The 16505-nt window shown below is 37.9% G+C and overlaps 1 protein-coding gene across 1 annotated transcript in view; it reads right to left on the bottom strand.

The window, feature by feature from the left end:
• LOC134541481 (ero1-like protein) overlaps nt 1–16238 on the bottom strand; it is a 92074-nt gene extending 75836 nt beyond the window's left edge. The window contains exon 1 of the mRNA XM_063384962.1: nt 16160–16238. Within this exon, the coding sequence (XP_063241032.1) occupies nt 16160–16162 (3 nt within the window). The 5' untranslated portion in view covers nt 16163–16238. The remainder of the gene's footprint in view (nt 1–16159) is intronic.
• Between the last annotated feature and the right edge of the window lie 267 nt (nt 16239–16505).

Consider the following 16505-nt stretch of genomic DNA (forward strand, 5'->3'; position numbering starts at 1 on the left):
CCGAAACGATGGAAACGTCGTGTTATAAAAAATAAATCTGATAATGCTTATTATGATCGCAGGGACGATTGTGATATTAACAGTATTTATAATAAACAAGCAAGTAAGATGGTGGTAGAAGAGATTGATTACACATCATGGAAAGATCCAAACATATTGGTTGACCGGCTAAGACTTCTACATGACTCGCTTTGTGCAGGAAACTATTCGTGCATCAAAGAAATATCCTTCATACTCAAAGAACTGAGGAAAGCTGGCTACATACAATAATGGTTTCTTTTACTTGTATTTGTGTAATGTTGAGAAGTAATTAAATATTGAAAGTAAAAATTTAATGTTTTTGTTTCTTGTATTCTGATTTCCAACTAAGCCTGTGTGTTTCCGCTAATGTATGTGTGATCATTCCGTTTAATGTGTGTAATGTGTGTATACGTTTCCTTTCCTGTGTGTACTGTGTGTACGTTTCGTTTCCTGTGTGTACGTTCCGTTTTCTGTGTGTACTGTGTGTACGTTCCGTTTTCTGTGTGTACTGTGTGTACGTTTCGTTTCCTGTGTGTACTGTGTATACGATCCGTTTCCTGTGTGTACTGTGTGTACGTTCCGTTTCCTGTGTGTACTGTGTGTACGTTCCTTTTCCTGTGTGTACTGTGTGTACGTTCCGTTTCCTGTGTGTACTGTGTGTATACGTTTCGTTTCCTGTGTGTACTGTGTGTACGTTTCGTTTCCTGTGTGTATTGTGTGTACGTTTCGTTTCCTGTGTGTACTGTGTGTACGTTCCGTTTCCTGTGTGTACTGTGTGTACGTTCCGTTTCCTGTGTGTATTGTGTGTACGTTCCGTTTCCTGTGTGTACTGTGTGTACGTTCCGTTTCATGTGTGTACTGTGTGTACGTTCCGCTTCCTGTGTGTACTGTGTGTACGTTTCGTTTCCTGTGTGTACTGTGTGTACGTTTCGTTTCCTGTGTGTACTGTGTGTACGTTCCGTTTCCTGTGTGTACTGTGTGTACGTTTCGTTTCCTGTGTGTACTGTGTGTACGTTTTGTTTCCTGTGTGTATTGTGTGTACGTTCCGTTTCCTGTGTGTACTGTGTGTACGTTCCGTTTCCTGTGTGTACTGAGTGATCATTACATTTATTGCATGTAAATTGCATGTATTGTGCGTACATTGCGTACATTACGTGTTGGAGCTGATGGATCTGTTGGAGCACTTGCAGCTAATGGTCAATTGAAGCATAGGAGCAAAATTTAGATGGATCTGATGACGTGAATTGTAGCTCTTGGAGCCTGGCGTATATTGGAGAGATCGAATTTTTTTTTCGATCAAATGATCCTCTTTTTTAATTTGTAGATTTGACTCTAGTATTATTGTAAATGGTTCTTGATTTGACTAGCGTATTATTATTCCATCCGGTGCATGTATATAAGCGAGTCCTAGACAGCAGGACGCTCAGTTAGTTACTGACGTCGGCGGTGTAAGGATCACCTAGTTTGTTTCTTCTGGTGCATAAGACGTGTCAATTAGCTGTTCTTGAGACCTCGATGGCATCTTTACCGTCTTTAACGTCGAACTCGGAGGTTGTACCATCGTCTACGGGAACCTTGACGACAGCTACGATGGAGAAGGTGCAGATCCCGTTGGCAACGACGACGTCAACATTGGAGGAGATTTCAACAGATGTGATACCACCATCATCCGAAGTTTCATCGTCAGCAATGGATTCTTCCACTAATGAAAAGCATACATTGCGTCGGTGCAAATACTGTGACGCATCATTTACTATTACCTTAAATGCTCGCAGACATGAAAGAAGCAGTTGTTCTAATAATGTTAAAAGAATACAATTTCAGTGCAATAAGTGCAAAAAACTAATTTCACGTCTTGATAGCTTACATCTTCATTATAAAAAATGCTCCGAGAAGTATAATGAACATGGTTATTGTTTTGACTCGTGTGTTGTACCAGCAAATGAGAATATATAAGTGGGACCCTGGTGATATGAACTTCAGTCCGTCTCTGGCTGCGGTGATGAACGGATCGTATAGACATTTAAAGTCATGTAAAAGGCTTTGTCCGTACAATAAGAAGACTGTTTGAATCGAGGAATCCACAAGACTTTAGTACTTTGTCTGTGTTTATTATGTACTTGTAGTAGATTAGAATGTATGTAATAAAAGTTTTTAAAAGAACTTGTGGTGTTTTTTATTTTCTCAAACCTGTCGCTTTTGTGGTATTTTTTAAAATTAAAGTTGATTGGTATCGGTCAGGGGTCGAACCAAGGACCTTAGTCGATCCAATCAATCAGTATATAGATTACAAATTTAATTAATGAATTTTGAACTTTTTCCCGAATCTCTAGCATTAAAATTACGGATTTTCAAGATGGCGTCCAAATTTCAAGATGTCGTGTGTCACAGTAGTAATTGATTACTGTACTGTAGCGGGTTAGAATAAAATTATCCAGATGGAAATGAACTCTATAATACGAGTACACACACACAAGATGGCTTACTCCAGCAGGTGGTAGCTCCTGGTAGCATCTACTGAACATAAAATGTCGGATCCATAATGGTCAACAAGGACAAAGTCAAATTTCGAGGACAAAGTCAAATTTCAATGTCAAGGTCAAATTTCAAGGTCAAGGTCAAATTTCAATGTCAAGGTCAAATTTCAAGGTCAAGGTCAAATTTCAAGGTCAAGGTCAAATTTCAAGGTCAAGGTCAAAGGCCAAGGTCAAGGTCAAAGGCCAAGGTCAATGACAACAGTTGAGGACAAAAGTATGGTGACCAGATAATTATACTACATGGTATCGGCACACTCTAGCAGACGAAAACAAGATGGTGGACTCCAGCGGATGAAGACAAGATGGCGGACATGATGTCATACCAGTTGATGATATAAACCTTGGTATTGTTGGTGGTAGATCAGTCTAGGTAGCTTTCATGGAGGAAGGATTGATCGTTTACTCTCGCCGGGAATCGAACCAAGGACGTACATCGATATAATCAAACAGAATTCAAATACGTTAATTTTTTGATGAATTTTGGAATTTGTTTCATTAAAATCGGATAATAAATAAAGATTTTCAAGATGGCGTCCAGATTTCAAGATGGCGGACATGACGTCATGCTCACTGTCGATATATATGCTTTGAAAAAAGTGGTGGGGGGGCAGTCTGTCAGCAGCCACCACAGGGGGAAGGATCGGTCGCCATTTTTAATTTTTTGACCTCGTCGGGTTCGAACCGAGGACTCCGAGCTCCGTATCGATAATGTTTGTTTTTTATAAATATTTTATTAAATTTATATTATTTAAATTTTTTTATAATTTTTAAAAAAAAAAATTCATTAAAATCGGATAATAAATAAAAAAGTTAAAGATGGCGGCCGTAACGGAAATTGCAACGGTGACGTCATCATCCAATATGGCGGAAAACAAAATGGCGGAAAGTTCGAGAAAACAAAATGACGTCATCCAAAATGGCGGATCCAAGATGGCGGATCCAAGATGGCTGCCGTGATATACTTGTCCCGTTACGTTATGTCCCGTTACGCTGTGTCCCGTTACATTCATCCAAGATGGCCGCCGTGACATCACAATCCAAGATGGCGGACAGACAATCATCAATCCACAGCCAGAAGCCTGTCCCAGTAGCCCCATTTATATACTACTATAGTGTCTTTTTAAATTCTCTCTTCGTGTCATCCGCCCACCACACTTGTCACAACTTAGTATTTGACGGAATGGACTTTTAACACAATCGGCCTTTTCATGTCTACGAGCATTATAGCTTTTATCAAAGTATTTGCTACAGTATGTACAATGTCCTTCAGATCGAGATCGATATTTGAGTATCGTACCTTCACTAGACTGTATGTACTCCATAATGTTTGAATAGCCACTAAAAGTATTATTTAGGTACTTCGTATTTTTATGTATGAACATTCATCAATTATTTACGAAAAAAGATTTTTTTTTTTTCTCATTTTGAAAACAAAAAATCATGTTTCACGTAGTTTTACTACCCACCTTCATATTTCCTCATATGTTATGTTGTAAAAGCATCCAAAGTTGGTTGTAGGTTACGGAATGCTCACTCACGATCTCTTGAAAAAGGTGTGCCTCCCTAGATCTCAAGAGGAAGAACATTGACCTTATTTAAAAATTAGTGAATAATATCATGGCCTAGCAAGAATCACAAGATAATCTATTCACATATTAGCAACCATCATGTATCAGTTGTCTGTATAAACAGTCAATGATTTGTGTGGGATGCAGGATGCTCCCTAACGATCGCAACAGAAGGATGGCTTCGCTAGAACTCAAGGGGAAGGGAAATCTTCGTGTGTGATAGCGTTTCTCAGTTGCTTCATGACGTAGTAATCGTCTGATTAATGAACTTTTGTTTTTGCCTGATTTCCACCTGTTAAAATTATTTTTTAAGTGTTGATTTGATAATATGACTTCGGAAATTTATACGAAACTCTGAATAAAATTACCTGTCTTAGACACCAAGGACAATGCAGTTTGTCCTTTATGTTAATGCTTCTCAGCTGTCTCAAAGCATATTATTTTTCTGAGTAAGGTTATTATTTTTTTAATCCACCTGATAAAAATATTGTATGTGCTGATTTATTGACAGAATTTTACTAATTAAATGTAACTCTGAATAGAAATGACATGACTCATTATGTAAAAAAATTCTTCATGCAGGGTTAGATTTCTCACAAATAATCAGGAGCACTCGGAGAAAACCATTAGATTTCTCCCAAATAATCAGGAGCACTCGGAGAAAACCATAAGATGTCTAGTCAGGTATAATCAGGAGCACACGGAGAAAACCACCATAATATTGTCAAGAATAATCGGAAGCACACGGAGAAAACCACCATAATATTGTCAAGAATAATCGGAAGCACACGGAGAAATCCATCAGGGAGGATGTCGTTTATAAACTCCATAAATTATCAATTTTTTTTTTAAAAAGTCCAAATTTAATCCTGCTTAAGCAAAGAGTTCACAAGCTGACTTGTGCTAGAACTCTCATGTTGCTTAAGCAAAGAGTTCACAAGCTGACTTGTGCTAGAACTCTCATGTTGCTTGTTCACAAGCGGGCTTGTGCTAGAACTCTCATGTTGCTTAAGCAAAGAGTTCACAAGCGGGCTTGTGCTTTAACTCTCGTGTTGCTTAAGCAAAGAGTTCACAAGCTGACTTGTGCTAGAACTCTCATGTTGCTTAAGCAAAGAGTTCACAAGCTGACTTGTGCTAGAACTCTCATGTTGCTTAAGCAAAGAGTTCACAAGCGGGCTTGTGCTAGAACTCTCATGTTGCTTAAGCAAAGAGTTCACAAGCGGGCTTGAGCTTTAACTCTCATGTTGCTTAAGCAGGATTAAATTTGGACTTTTTAAAAAAAAAATTGATAATTTATGGAGTTTATAAACGACATCCTCCCTGATGGATTTCTCCGTGTGCTTCCGATTATTCTTGACAATATTATGGTGGTTTTCTCCGTGTGCTTCCGATTATACCTGACTAGACATCTTATGGTTTTCTCCGAGTGCTCCTGATTATTTGGGAGAAATCTAATGGTTTTCTCCGAGTGCTCCTGATTATTTGTGAGAAATCTAACCCTGCATGAAGAATTTTTTTACATAATGAGTCATGTCATTTCTATTCAGAGTTACATTTAATTAGTAAAATTCTGTCAATAAATCAGCACATACAATATTTTTATCAGGTGGATTAAAAAAATAATAACCTTACTCAGAAAAATAATATGCTTGAGACAGCTGAGAAGCATTAACATAAAGGACAAACTGCATTGTCCTTGGTGTCTAAGACAGGTAATTTTATTCAGAGTTTCGTATAAATTTCCGAAGTCATATTATCAAATCAACACTTAAAAAATAATTTTAACAGGTGGAAATCAGGCAAAAACAAAAGTTCATTAATCAGACGATTACTACGTCATGAAGCAACTGAGAAACGCTATCACACACGAAGATTTCCCTTCCCCTTGAGTTCTAGCGAAGCCATCCTTCTGTTGCGATCGTTAGGGAGCATCCTGCATCCCACACAAATCATTGACTGTTTATACAGACAACTGATACATGATGGTTGCTAATATGTGAATAGATTATCTTGTGATTCTTGCTAGGCCATGATATTATTCACTAATTTTTAAATAAGGTCAATGTTCTTCCTCTTGAGATCTAGGGAGGCACACCTTTTTCAAGAGATCGTGAGTGAGCATTCCGTAACCTACAACCAACTTTGGATGCTTTTACAACATAACATATGAGGAAATATGAAGGTGGGTAGTAAAACTACGTGAAACATGATTTTTTGTTTTCAAAATGAGAAAAAAAAAATCTTTTTTCGTAAATAATTGATGAATGTTCATACATAAAAATACGAAGTACCTAAATAATACTTTTAGTGGCTATTCAAACATTATGGAGTACATACAGTCTAGTGAAGGTACGATACTCAAATATCGATCTCGATCTGAAGGACATTGTACATACTGTAGCAAATACTTTGATAAAAGCTGTAATGCTCGTAGACATGAAAAGGCCGATTGTGTTAAAAGTCCATTCCGTCAAATACTAAGTTGTGACAAGTGTGGTGGGCGGATGACACGAAGAGAGAATTTCAAAAGACACTATAAAACTTGTAAAGCTAAGCTCGATCAGGAGATAAAGTACGAAGATGGAGACGATATGCTCGGGGACAGTATGTCTTACAATGAAATTGATCGACCTAGTCTTAAAAGCGATTGTGTTAAAATCTCTCCAGGTCTTGAGAAAGGATATAGCTTAAATGGTGATGGAGATATAAGTAAGGTAGAAGATAATGAAAGTAGCATCTCCATAAAAAGTGACAAGGCGTCGTATAGTAGACTTCTACGGACTTTGGAATATTTTTTTGGAAAATTAGCAAGTAAGCTTGTTGCCAATGATGGTACTCCAATGACAAAAAATTCGAAATACTGGGATATGCAAGATGAAGATGTCAGTGTGTTTGATAAAGATGTGGACAGCATCGATGATGATGATGATACAAATTATCATAATCATTATTATAACGATTTTCAGAATATGTTCAGCAAACATTCGAAGAAGATGGTGGCATCAAGTGAAATTGATTATATATCGTGGAAAGACCCGAATGTGTTAACGAACAGGTTGCGACTTTTACTTGTTTCGCAAGATGATAAAATTGTATCAGTTATCAAAGAAACGTGGACTATTCTTGATGAACTTAGAATTTTCGGGTATATATAATAAGTTAGTAATGTGTATTGACTGATGAAATTTTATACTTTTGTATTTTTGATATAAATATAATTTTAAAAATTGTTATTAAAATGAGTCGTTATTCATGCCCTAATAAAGTTCATGTGTATGCTACTTTAAAGAATTGAGTTGAGTATGAATATATTTATATATGTATCTGTGTGTGTGTGGATGAAGGAAAATTTCCATTTTTCTGTATGTACATGATGGAAAATGAGTGTCGAAGAAGGAAAGAGTATGTAGAATTAAGTATCGATGATGGAAAATGAGTGTTGAATTGAGTGTTAATGATGGAAATTGAGTGTCGAATTGGGTGTCGATGATGGAAATTGAGTCTCTAATTAAGAGTCGAAGATGGAAATTGAGTGATGAATTGGGTGTCGATGATGGAAATTGTAGTGTCGAATTGAGTGACGATGATGGAAATTGAGTGTCGAATTGAGTGTCGATTATGGAAAATGAGTGTTGAATTGAGTGTCGATTAAGGAAAATGAGTGTCGAATTGAGTGTCGAATATGGAAACTGTGTGTTGAATTGAGTGTCGACTATGGAAAATGAGTGTTGAATTGCGTGTCGATGATGGAAAATGAGTGTCGATGATGGGAAGTGAGTGTTGAATTGAGTGTCGATGATGGAAAGTGAGTGTTGAATTGTGTGTCGAAAATGGAAAATGAGTGCCGAATTGAGATTATATTATGGAATGTGAGTGTTGAATTGAGTGTCGATGATGAAAAGTGAGTGTTGAATTGAGTGACGATGATGGAAAATGAGTGCCGATGATGGCTAATGAGTGTAGAATTCCTTGCATCCTGCACTGAGTATGTGTAGCTAGGTTCTGAAGGTTCAATGGATTCCTGGTCCTATATAAAAGTAAACTTTGCTAACATGTTCACTGTCAGGCTTATTTAATTAGCAGTCGGCATGCTGTTAAATATTCGAATGTAAATAAATAATAGGATGTTATTTGACTTCTTTTAGTTTATGTGTGCAGAGTGTAGTCGAGTAGGCTGATACAAGTAAGTGAGGAGCTTAATGTAGAATGATCATGTGTTGACGAATATGTTGGTGACCTACTGTATGTGCATAAATCGAATGCTAGTGGTCTGATAATATTTTGGGTTATTTACGAAGATTTTTATCGATGTGTGCTATGACAAGCTTAAAATGTCTAGTAAACTTGTAGAGTAGGTCTCTTGTTTCGGAGACTTTTGTCGTAAGGCTTAACATGGATCGACTTTGAAGGCTTTGAAGATGTATGGTACTGGACATGTCTTGGCTGTAGCTATATCATCACTGAAGGTCCTCTGAACTGTAGATGAGAGGTACAAAACAAAATGACTTTGGACCTAGCCTGGTATCGTATAAATTATTTTAGTCATGTGTTGAAGTCATTTGGAGTCAGTTGGATGTTATGTGTAGCTCTACATAATAATATTTAAATTCGGGTACCTACTTTAAATTTTGTTTGGGTTGTGAGAGATCCATTGATTACAGACTCTTGCTCCTCTATTAAGTCTAAATTAACCGTGTATGTAGGATGTGTGATTAGATGTTTGTATATAATTTAAATTCTCATTCCTTGAAATTCCTAATTTTTTTAAGTAATAACAATGAATGATGTATTGACTTGCGTATTATACAAGCGAACATGGTTATTTAAGCGAGTCTTAGACAGCAGGTCCCTCAGTCCACCTCTTGTAGTGGTACAGTGGAGATCTGATGGATTGGCTCGTTTGCATATAAGTCTTGTATATGAATATTGATGTGTATCCGAACTCAATGGTAGCAACGTTGAAATCGGTACAAAGCCTAATGGTAGCGGGGTCAACGACTGCAGAGATCTTGACGGAGGGTCTCGTGTCTTCACCGGGGTCCCTGACGACGGAGGCGATGATGATGAAGCAGATCCCTATGACAACGATGAGAGAAGCTCCAGAGATTCCGATGGTAACGAAGCTACCATCTCCAGAGATCCCGATGTATGGCAGTATCTACTGTCTCTTCACTCCAAGAGACTTCAATGTGTGCATTATCGAAAGCAGAGGAGACTCCGATACCTGCAAATACACCGAATTTCGTAAATAAAACATTTTGTGAGCAATTCCCAGCTTCTGCATCAATCGTGTATACTTCAGATTCTTTGGCATCCAGTACAGATGATCTGTCAATGTCGACTGGGAAATCTCCAGCTCATGCAACATACGGGACTTCGTCACCTACAACAGCAGTGCACATTGAAAGTAAGATACTTTCCGAGCCGTCGGTGACTCAAGGTCTAACGACACGACATCTGTGTACGTACTGTAGCAAAAGTTTTAAATACCGTCAACATGCAAAAAGACATGAAAATCATGTCTGTAGAAGAAACGCTGATCGTGTGACATTTCCGTGTGAGTCATGTGGTGTACATTTCACAAACAAAAGTAATTTGATTAGGCATTGTAAAAGCAAAGTTCATTTGCAAGTTGAACATCGGGGAAGCGATGGTAATTGCGATGAGTATCTGTATCAGTGCCGCTACTGTGGTAAACGATTTGAACGACTACGAAGTACACGCATCCATGAAAATCATGGCTGCAGAAGAAATCTTGACCGTGTAACATTTCTGTGTGAGAAGTGTGGTGTACAGGTTACGCGAAAATTTTACTTGAAAAAAACATTATAAATTTTGTAAAGACGGGTTTCTAGCATAATTTCTGGCCCTCTAATGTGTTACACTCCTGAACTGATGTATCGAGATCTGTATGAATTATTTTTATTTTGTCACTCTAAAAACGAACTACAATAATTTATTTTAATAAAAATGAATGTCGCATGAACTGAGAAATGTATACGATATATATACCATGTCAGATTTTATTGTGTATAAATGTACAATTTTAAATAAATTATTGAATTAAAGAATTTTTTATATATTTTTTCCTAACCTACATCGTTTATCTTAATGTAATAAACTAAATTTGACACGAAATTTAGGTCGAATTTGTAATGCGCGTTTTGTCTTGTTTGTGTGTATTATTTTTTTATCAATAATGCTGGAGACTGTTTTTTTTTTGTTAAAATTATTTTTGTCTGAGTATGCCATCTTCATTCTTAAGATTTTTTATGGGAGATGTTTTGGTAATGTGCAGGTACAGGTAATGTCGTAACATTAGAGCAAATCTGATAGGAACTTGATTTATTATTTTTGAGGAATAATTTATTACTCCCCGAAATAAAACTAACAGACTTGTGGGAAATTTATGGTCTTAAATCGTAACCTGTCATATATTGGTGTACACTACGGACGTGATATTAAAAAGTTGAATAATGATAATCAATTGCGCACACTTCGGAGTAAGCTGGTGCACTGGATGGGTTGTATCAGTAAGATTCCGGATACTTGGTAAACGGTTCTTCGTCCAAGTTACTCACTCCTTCGTTGCTGATTACTAACATGAATTTTTAAAACATGAAAAAAATAATATATACTGGCCGGGGTCTTGATTTAAAATATTTTGCCGCTTATAATTATCGGAGTATCGACTTTCACAGTATGGTATGTAGGGTTCGACTCCTCTCGTATATGTGCTACAATTTTTTTTTGTTGGTAGCAAGTTATACATGTGTAAGCTAATTTTCTGCTCTGGTTCAGTGATGTATACTTTGAAGTGGTTCCAGCAAGTGTATGCTGGATTACGATTTCACTGGAGTTTTACGTGAAATGGGTTGGAAGGCTAGCGACGTGATGTATGTATGTCTCGAGCAAACATATGACTGTCGCAGCATTCTGCTAGCCTGCAACTCCCGCGCGAGGGGTCAATGTTCATTTGCGGGTGACGGTAGGCGTGTCTCGATCGTGTAGTCTCTGTCTCTATCCTTGAGAATATTTATTTTGAGGTTAACGTGATTAAATTTATGTACTTTTGACTAGACGCACGTGAATAAGTTTAAATTCGTATGCATTGGAACATATTTTTCTACATGAGGTAAGAAAAATACATAGATGCTACATTGACTGATATAGGTATCGAACACATGGATCTTACCCTATGAGTGACTAGCACTTGTTTGACCTATCTCGACTACCCCTCGTTTACTTTGTGATATAGATGGGACATGGTTGTTTTCAGACAGATGATGGTTAAAATGTCTTGGACAAAGTGTCCTTTGTAGAAATTACTAGGTGTGGTAGTTATTTTAGTCGAAGTGATAATTTAGTAAAACACGTAAAAATAATGTGAAGGTTTTTTTCTGTGTAAACAAATCATTGATAGGATGGATTTGTATGTAGAACTGGCAGTATACCACATCTCTTGAAGAACACTGCATGGTATATATAATGAAAGAATCTTGGGCTCAAGAAACTAAACTATATGTGGAAAGGATGATGCGGTTCCTAAGATTAAATGAAAGGAACTTTGATGATTTTTTTTTCTATATACTAAGATGATTTAATTGAGTTTGGGATGATGGGTTGAAGGATTAAATAATAAAACTGTACACATAGGCTTTTAAAGAAAATGAGAATGGAGCTCACAAGATCATAGATTGTGGTACATCTCTGACACCTGAAATGAGGAAACGATATCATAAAATGAGTGATATTGATGCAACTCATGATAATATTGATGACAGCTATGATGATGATTTACATCTGTGATAGTGACACGGACGCGGAGATTTTAAGACAAATAATATTATTAATATAGAAAAGATGAAAGCCTTAGCACGCCGATCGTGACGAGAAACAAATATTGAAGGATGTTGATGGTATCGGGAAGACTGAAACTAATGAAGGTATCAGCACTGTGAAAAGTGAGAATACATTCAAGCCTATATTTAGCAGATCCTCCATACTTTGTATAAATGGTGGACTCCTGAAAAGGAAGCATACAGGCGATGAAGACACTTCGACATCAACGATATTGAGTTCTTGCAGTAATCTGGGTGGAGACGTTGTCTTCTACGGTGATTGCTACAGTGACTCTGAGGCTGTTTACAAAGGCATAGACTGTGATGCAGAACCTAAAGCTGACAAGATCGAAGAATGTGGTGGTGTCCTGAGACCGAAGCGATGGAAACGTCGTGTTATAATAAATAAATCTGATCAATCTTGTGATGATCGCTGGCTAGATGATGAAAGTAACCCTGAGGATGGTGTTAAAACGGAAGACACCAGAGATCATAATATTTATAATAAACAAGCAATGAAGATGGTGGCAGAAGAGATTGATTCCACATCATGGAAAGATCCAAAAGTATTGGTTGGCCGGCTAAGACTGATGGTGGCATCTGTTCGTAGAGGGAACTACTCGCATATCGTGGAAGTATCGACCATACTTAAAGAGCTTCGGAACGCTGGCTACTTACAATAATCATTTGATTAACTGTCATGTGTGTACTAATGAAAAATAAAATGAATTATTTATATTTTAAAAAAGTATGATTTATTTCTTGTATCCTGATTTCCAAATAAGGGTGTGTTTCCGCTACTGTATGTGTGATCATTCCGTTTCCTGTGTGTACTGTGTGTACGTTCCGATTTCCTGTGTGTACATTCCGTTTTCCTGTGTGTACATTTCGTTTTCCTGTTTGTACATTTCGTTTTCCTGTTTGTACATTTCGTTTTCCTGTTTGTACATTTCGTTTTCCTGTGTGTACATTTCGTTTTCCTGTGTGTACGTCCCGTTTCCTGTGTGTACGTTCCGTTTTCTTGTGTGTACGTTCCGTTTCCTGTGTGTACTGTGTGTACGTTCCGATTTCCTGTGTGTACATTCCGTTTTCCTGTGTGTACATTTCGTTTTCCTGTTTGTACATTTCGTTTTCCTGTTTGTACATTTCGTTTTCCAGTGTGTACATTTCGTTTTCCTGTTTGTACATTTCGTTTTCCTGTTTGTACATTTCGTTTTCCTGTTTGTACATTTCGTTTCCCTGTTTGTACATTTCGTTTTCCTGTGTGTACATTTCGTTTTCCTGTGTGTACGTCCCGTTTCCTGTGTGTACTGTGTGTACGTTCCGTTTTCCTGTGTGTACTTTTCGTTTTCCTGTGTGTAAATTCCGTTTTCCTGTGTGTACTGTGTGTACTTTCAGTTTCCTGTGTGTACTGTGTGTACATTGCGTGTTGGAGCCGAGTAGACTTGTATCCATGTAGCTTCATAGACATGTAGTTTCGTAGCCATGCGGTCTTTTAGTCATACAGTCTCTCCGTCATGTATAACTCGGAACCAGCTAGATCCTTTTAGACTCGTAGCCTTGTAGCCTCGTAGTCTCTTAGACTCGTAGCATTGTAGCCCAATATCATTGGAGCTGTTGAAAGAAAAGGTAGTTGGAGCATTTGGAGCTGTTGGAGCCATTTAGAGGCTGTTGGAGCATTTGGAGGCTGTTGGAGCATTTTGAGCTGCTGGAGCATTTGGAGCTAAGAAGTAGTCGTTGCACGTCTATGCAAAGCTAAATGTTTATAAGTTTGCTGGCTTTCGCAAGTGATTCTGTAGTAGGATAGAAATTGTGTAATAAATATTATGTTTGTAAAAGACTTTGTGGTGTTTTATTTCTCGAACCTTACGCTTTTCTGGTATTTAAATTAAATTTATTTTAGTTTCGTCCAGGATCGTGCCAAGGACCTTAGACGACCTAATTAATCAGTATATTGTTTGCAAATTTATTTAATGAATTTATAACTTTTTCCCGAATCTCTAGCATTACAATTACGAATTTCCAATATGGTGGTCTTGATGTCTGATAGGATGATGGTAGTAGAGGATTTAAAGTCTCTTTCAGAATGTTGAACGTGGTTTATTGAAATTATTTTTTTTTCATAAAATTAAACATTATTGCATCGTTCGAGTATCGAACCAAGGACTGGAGCGGATCGAATCAATATGTAAGTTAATGAGTGATTTTTTTGAGGAATTTTGGATTTTTTCCCGCTTTTCTAGCTACATTATTACACGATTTCAAGATGGCGGCCGAATTTCAAGATGGCGGGGGCACCTCGGTAATAAATGATTACTGCACTCTAGCGGGTTAGAATAAAATTATCCAGATGGAAATGTACTCTATAATACGAGTACACACACAAGATGGTGTACTCTAGCAGGTGGTAGCTCCTGGTAGCATGTACTGAACATAAAATGTCGGATCCATGATGGTCGACAAGGACAAAGTCAAATTTCAAGGTCAAGGGCAAATTTCAAGGTCAAGGTCAAAGTTCAAGGTCAAGGGCAAATTTCAAGGTCAAGGTTAAATTTCAAGGTCAAGGTAAATTTCAAGGTCAATGTCAAATTTCAAGGTCAAGGTCAAATTTCAAGGTCAAGGTCAAATTTCAAGGTCAAGGTCAAATTTCAAGGTCAAGGTCAAAGTTCAAGGACAAGGTCAAAGGCCAAGGTCAAGGTCAATGTTAAATGTTAACAGTTGAGGACAAAAGTATGGTGACCAGATAATTATACTACATGGTATCGTCACACTCTAGTAGACGAAAACAAGATGGTGGTCTCCAGCGGATGAAGACAAGATGGCGTACATGATTTCATACCAGTTGATGATATATACCATGGTACTGGTGGTGGTAGATCAGTCTAGGTAGCTTTCATGGAGGAAGGATCGCCGTTTACTCTCGTCGGGAATCGAACCAAGGACATACATCGATATAATCAAACAGAATTCAAATACATTTATTTTTTGATGAATTTTGGAATTTGTTTCATTAAAATCGGATAATAAATAAAGATTTTCAAGATGGCATCCAAATTTCAAGATGGCGGACATGACGTCATACTAGGTGACGATATGTATACTTTGACATAAGTGGTGGGGGTCAGTATGCCAGCACCCACCGTGGGGGGGAAGGATCGGTCGCCATTTTTAATTTTTTTGCACCCGTCGGGTTCGAACCGAGGACTCCGAGCTCCGTGACGATAATGTTTGTTTTTTATAAATATTTTATTAAAATTTATATTATTAAAATTTTTTTATAAATTTAAAAAAAAAATTCATTAAAATCGGATAATAAATAAAAAAGTTAAAGATGGCGGCCGTAACGGAAATTGCAACGGTTACGTCATCATCCAATATGACGGATAACACAATGCCGGAAAGTTCGAGAAAACAAAATGACGACATCCAAAATGGCGGATCCAAGATGGCGGATCCAAGATGGCTGCCATGATCTACTTGTCCCGTTACGTTATGTCCCGTTACGTTATGTCCCGTTACTCTGTGTCCCGTTACGCTCGTCCAAGATGGCCGCCGTGACGTCACAATCCAAGATGGCGGACAGACAATCACAATCCGCACCATCCACAGCCAGAAGCCAGTTTCAGGACCGGCTATTATATACTACTGGTATATCATTTATCCTTACATCATTTTCAGTCACAACAGATGTCAGTGGTAAGTAAAAATTATGTAAAAATTCATTACCGAGCTGTGACATACCAGTGATGTCAGACCTACGTCACGTATTCACGTGGTCAAATTAACTTCACTCACTGCTACTACAGCATGTCGGTGATGCGAACTCACAAGATTTTACCCATCCAAAAAAAGAGTCCAACACTCACATGATACAGTCGAGTATATACAATGTACCTATTAGTGGATATATGCAATGCAAGTACACAGGCTGCTGCGATTCGCCAGTCTGTCGCAACACGTCACTAGCATGTCGGTGACGCGAAACCATAAGTTTTGCCCCTACCAACAATCGCTCAACGCGTTTAAAGAAGTTTTCACATCAAAAATATTTGAAGTGTGACTACAATAGCAAGAGTAGCTCTATGCCAAGTTGTTTGGCTTTGCACTACATAACAAACACGCATGCATGTCACCATATACAGGCACCTTTAGAATATCCGTTAGCGGCCAAAACAAGCTGAGTGTACTCTACCATCGTCCTTACGAGCAGGAGCGCTGCACTCGTGTTGGCTGAGCGCTGAGCGTGGAACTGAAAGCCTTGTGTCCTCACCTGCAATCCACCCACCGTCGCGGACAACATTTATCTTATCGCCGGCTGTCACTAGATATCACAGTCACTTTTATAGCTCCTCGATGCGTGTTTCAGATTGTTGCCATTTCACACAGTTAATGTATCACTGCAATTACACACGTCAATATACACGCGTCGCATGGTGAGTGAGAGTGGCGTATTATTGCTGCAATGACACTAAAGACGCTAAAGACAAATTAGCGTTGATTAAAACTCATTCTTGCCCGTTTTTAAATGTAAGATAGAT

Source organism: Bacillus rossius (genome assembly GCF_032445375.1).
Source record: "Bacillus rossius redtenbacheri isolate Brsri chromosome 4 unlocalized genomic scaffold, Brsri_v3 Brsri_v3_scf4_1, whole genome shotgun sequence".
Classification (NCBI taxonomy): Eukaryota; Metazoa; Arthropoda; class Insecta; order Phasmatodea; family Bacillidae; genus Bacillus; species Bacillus rossius.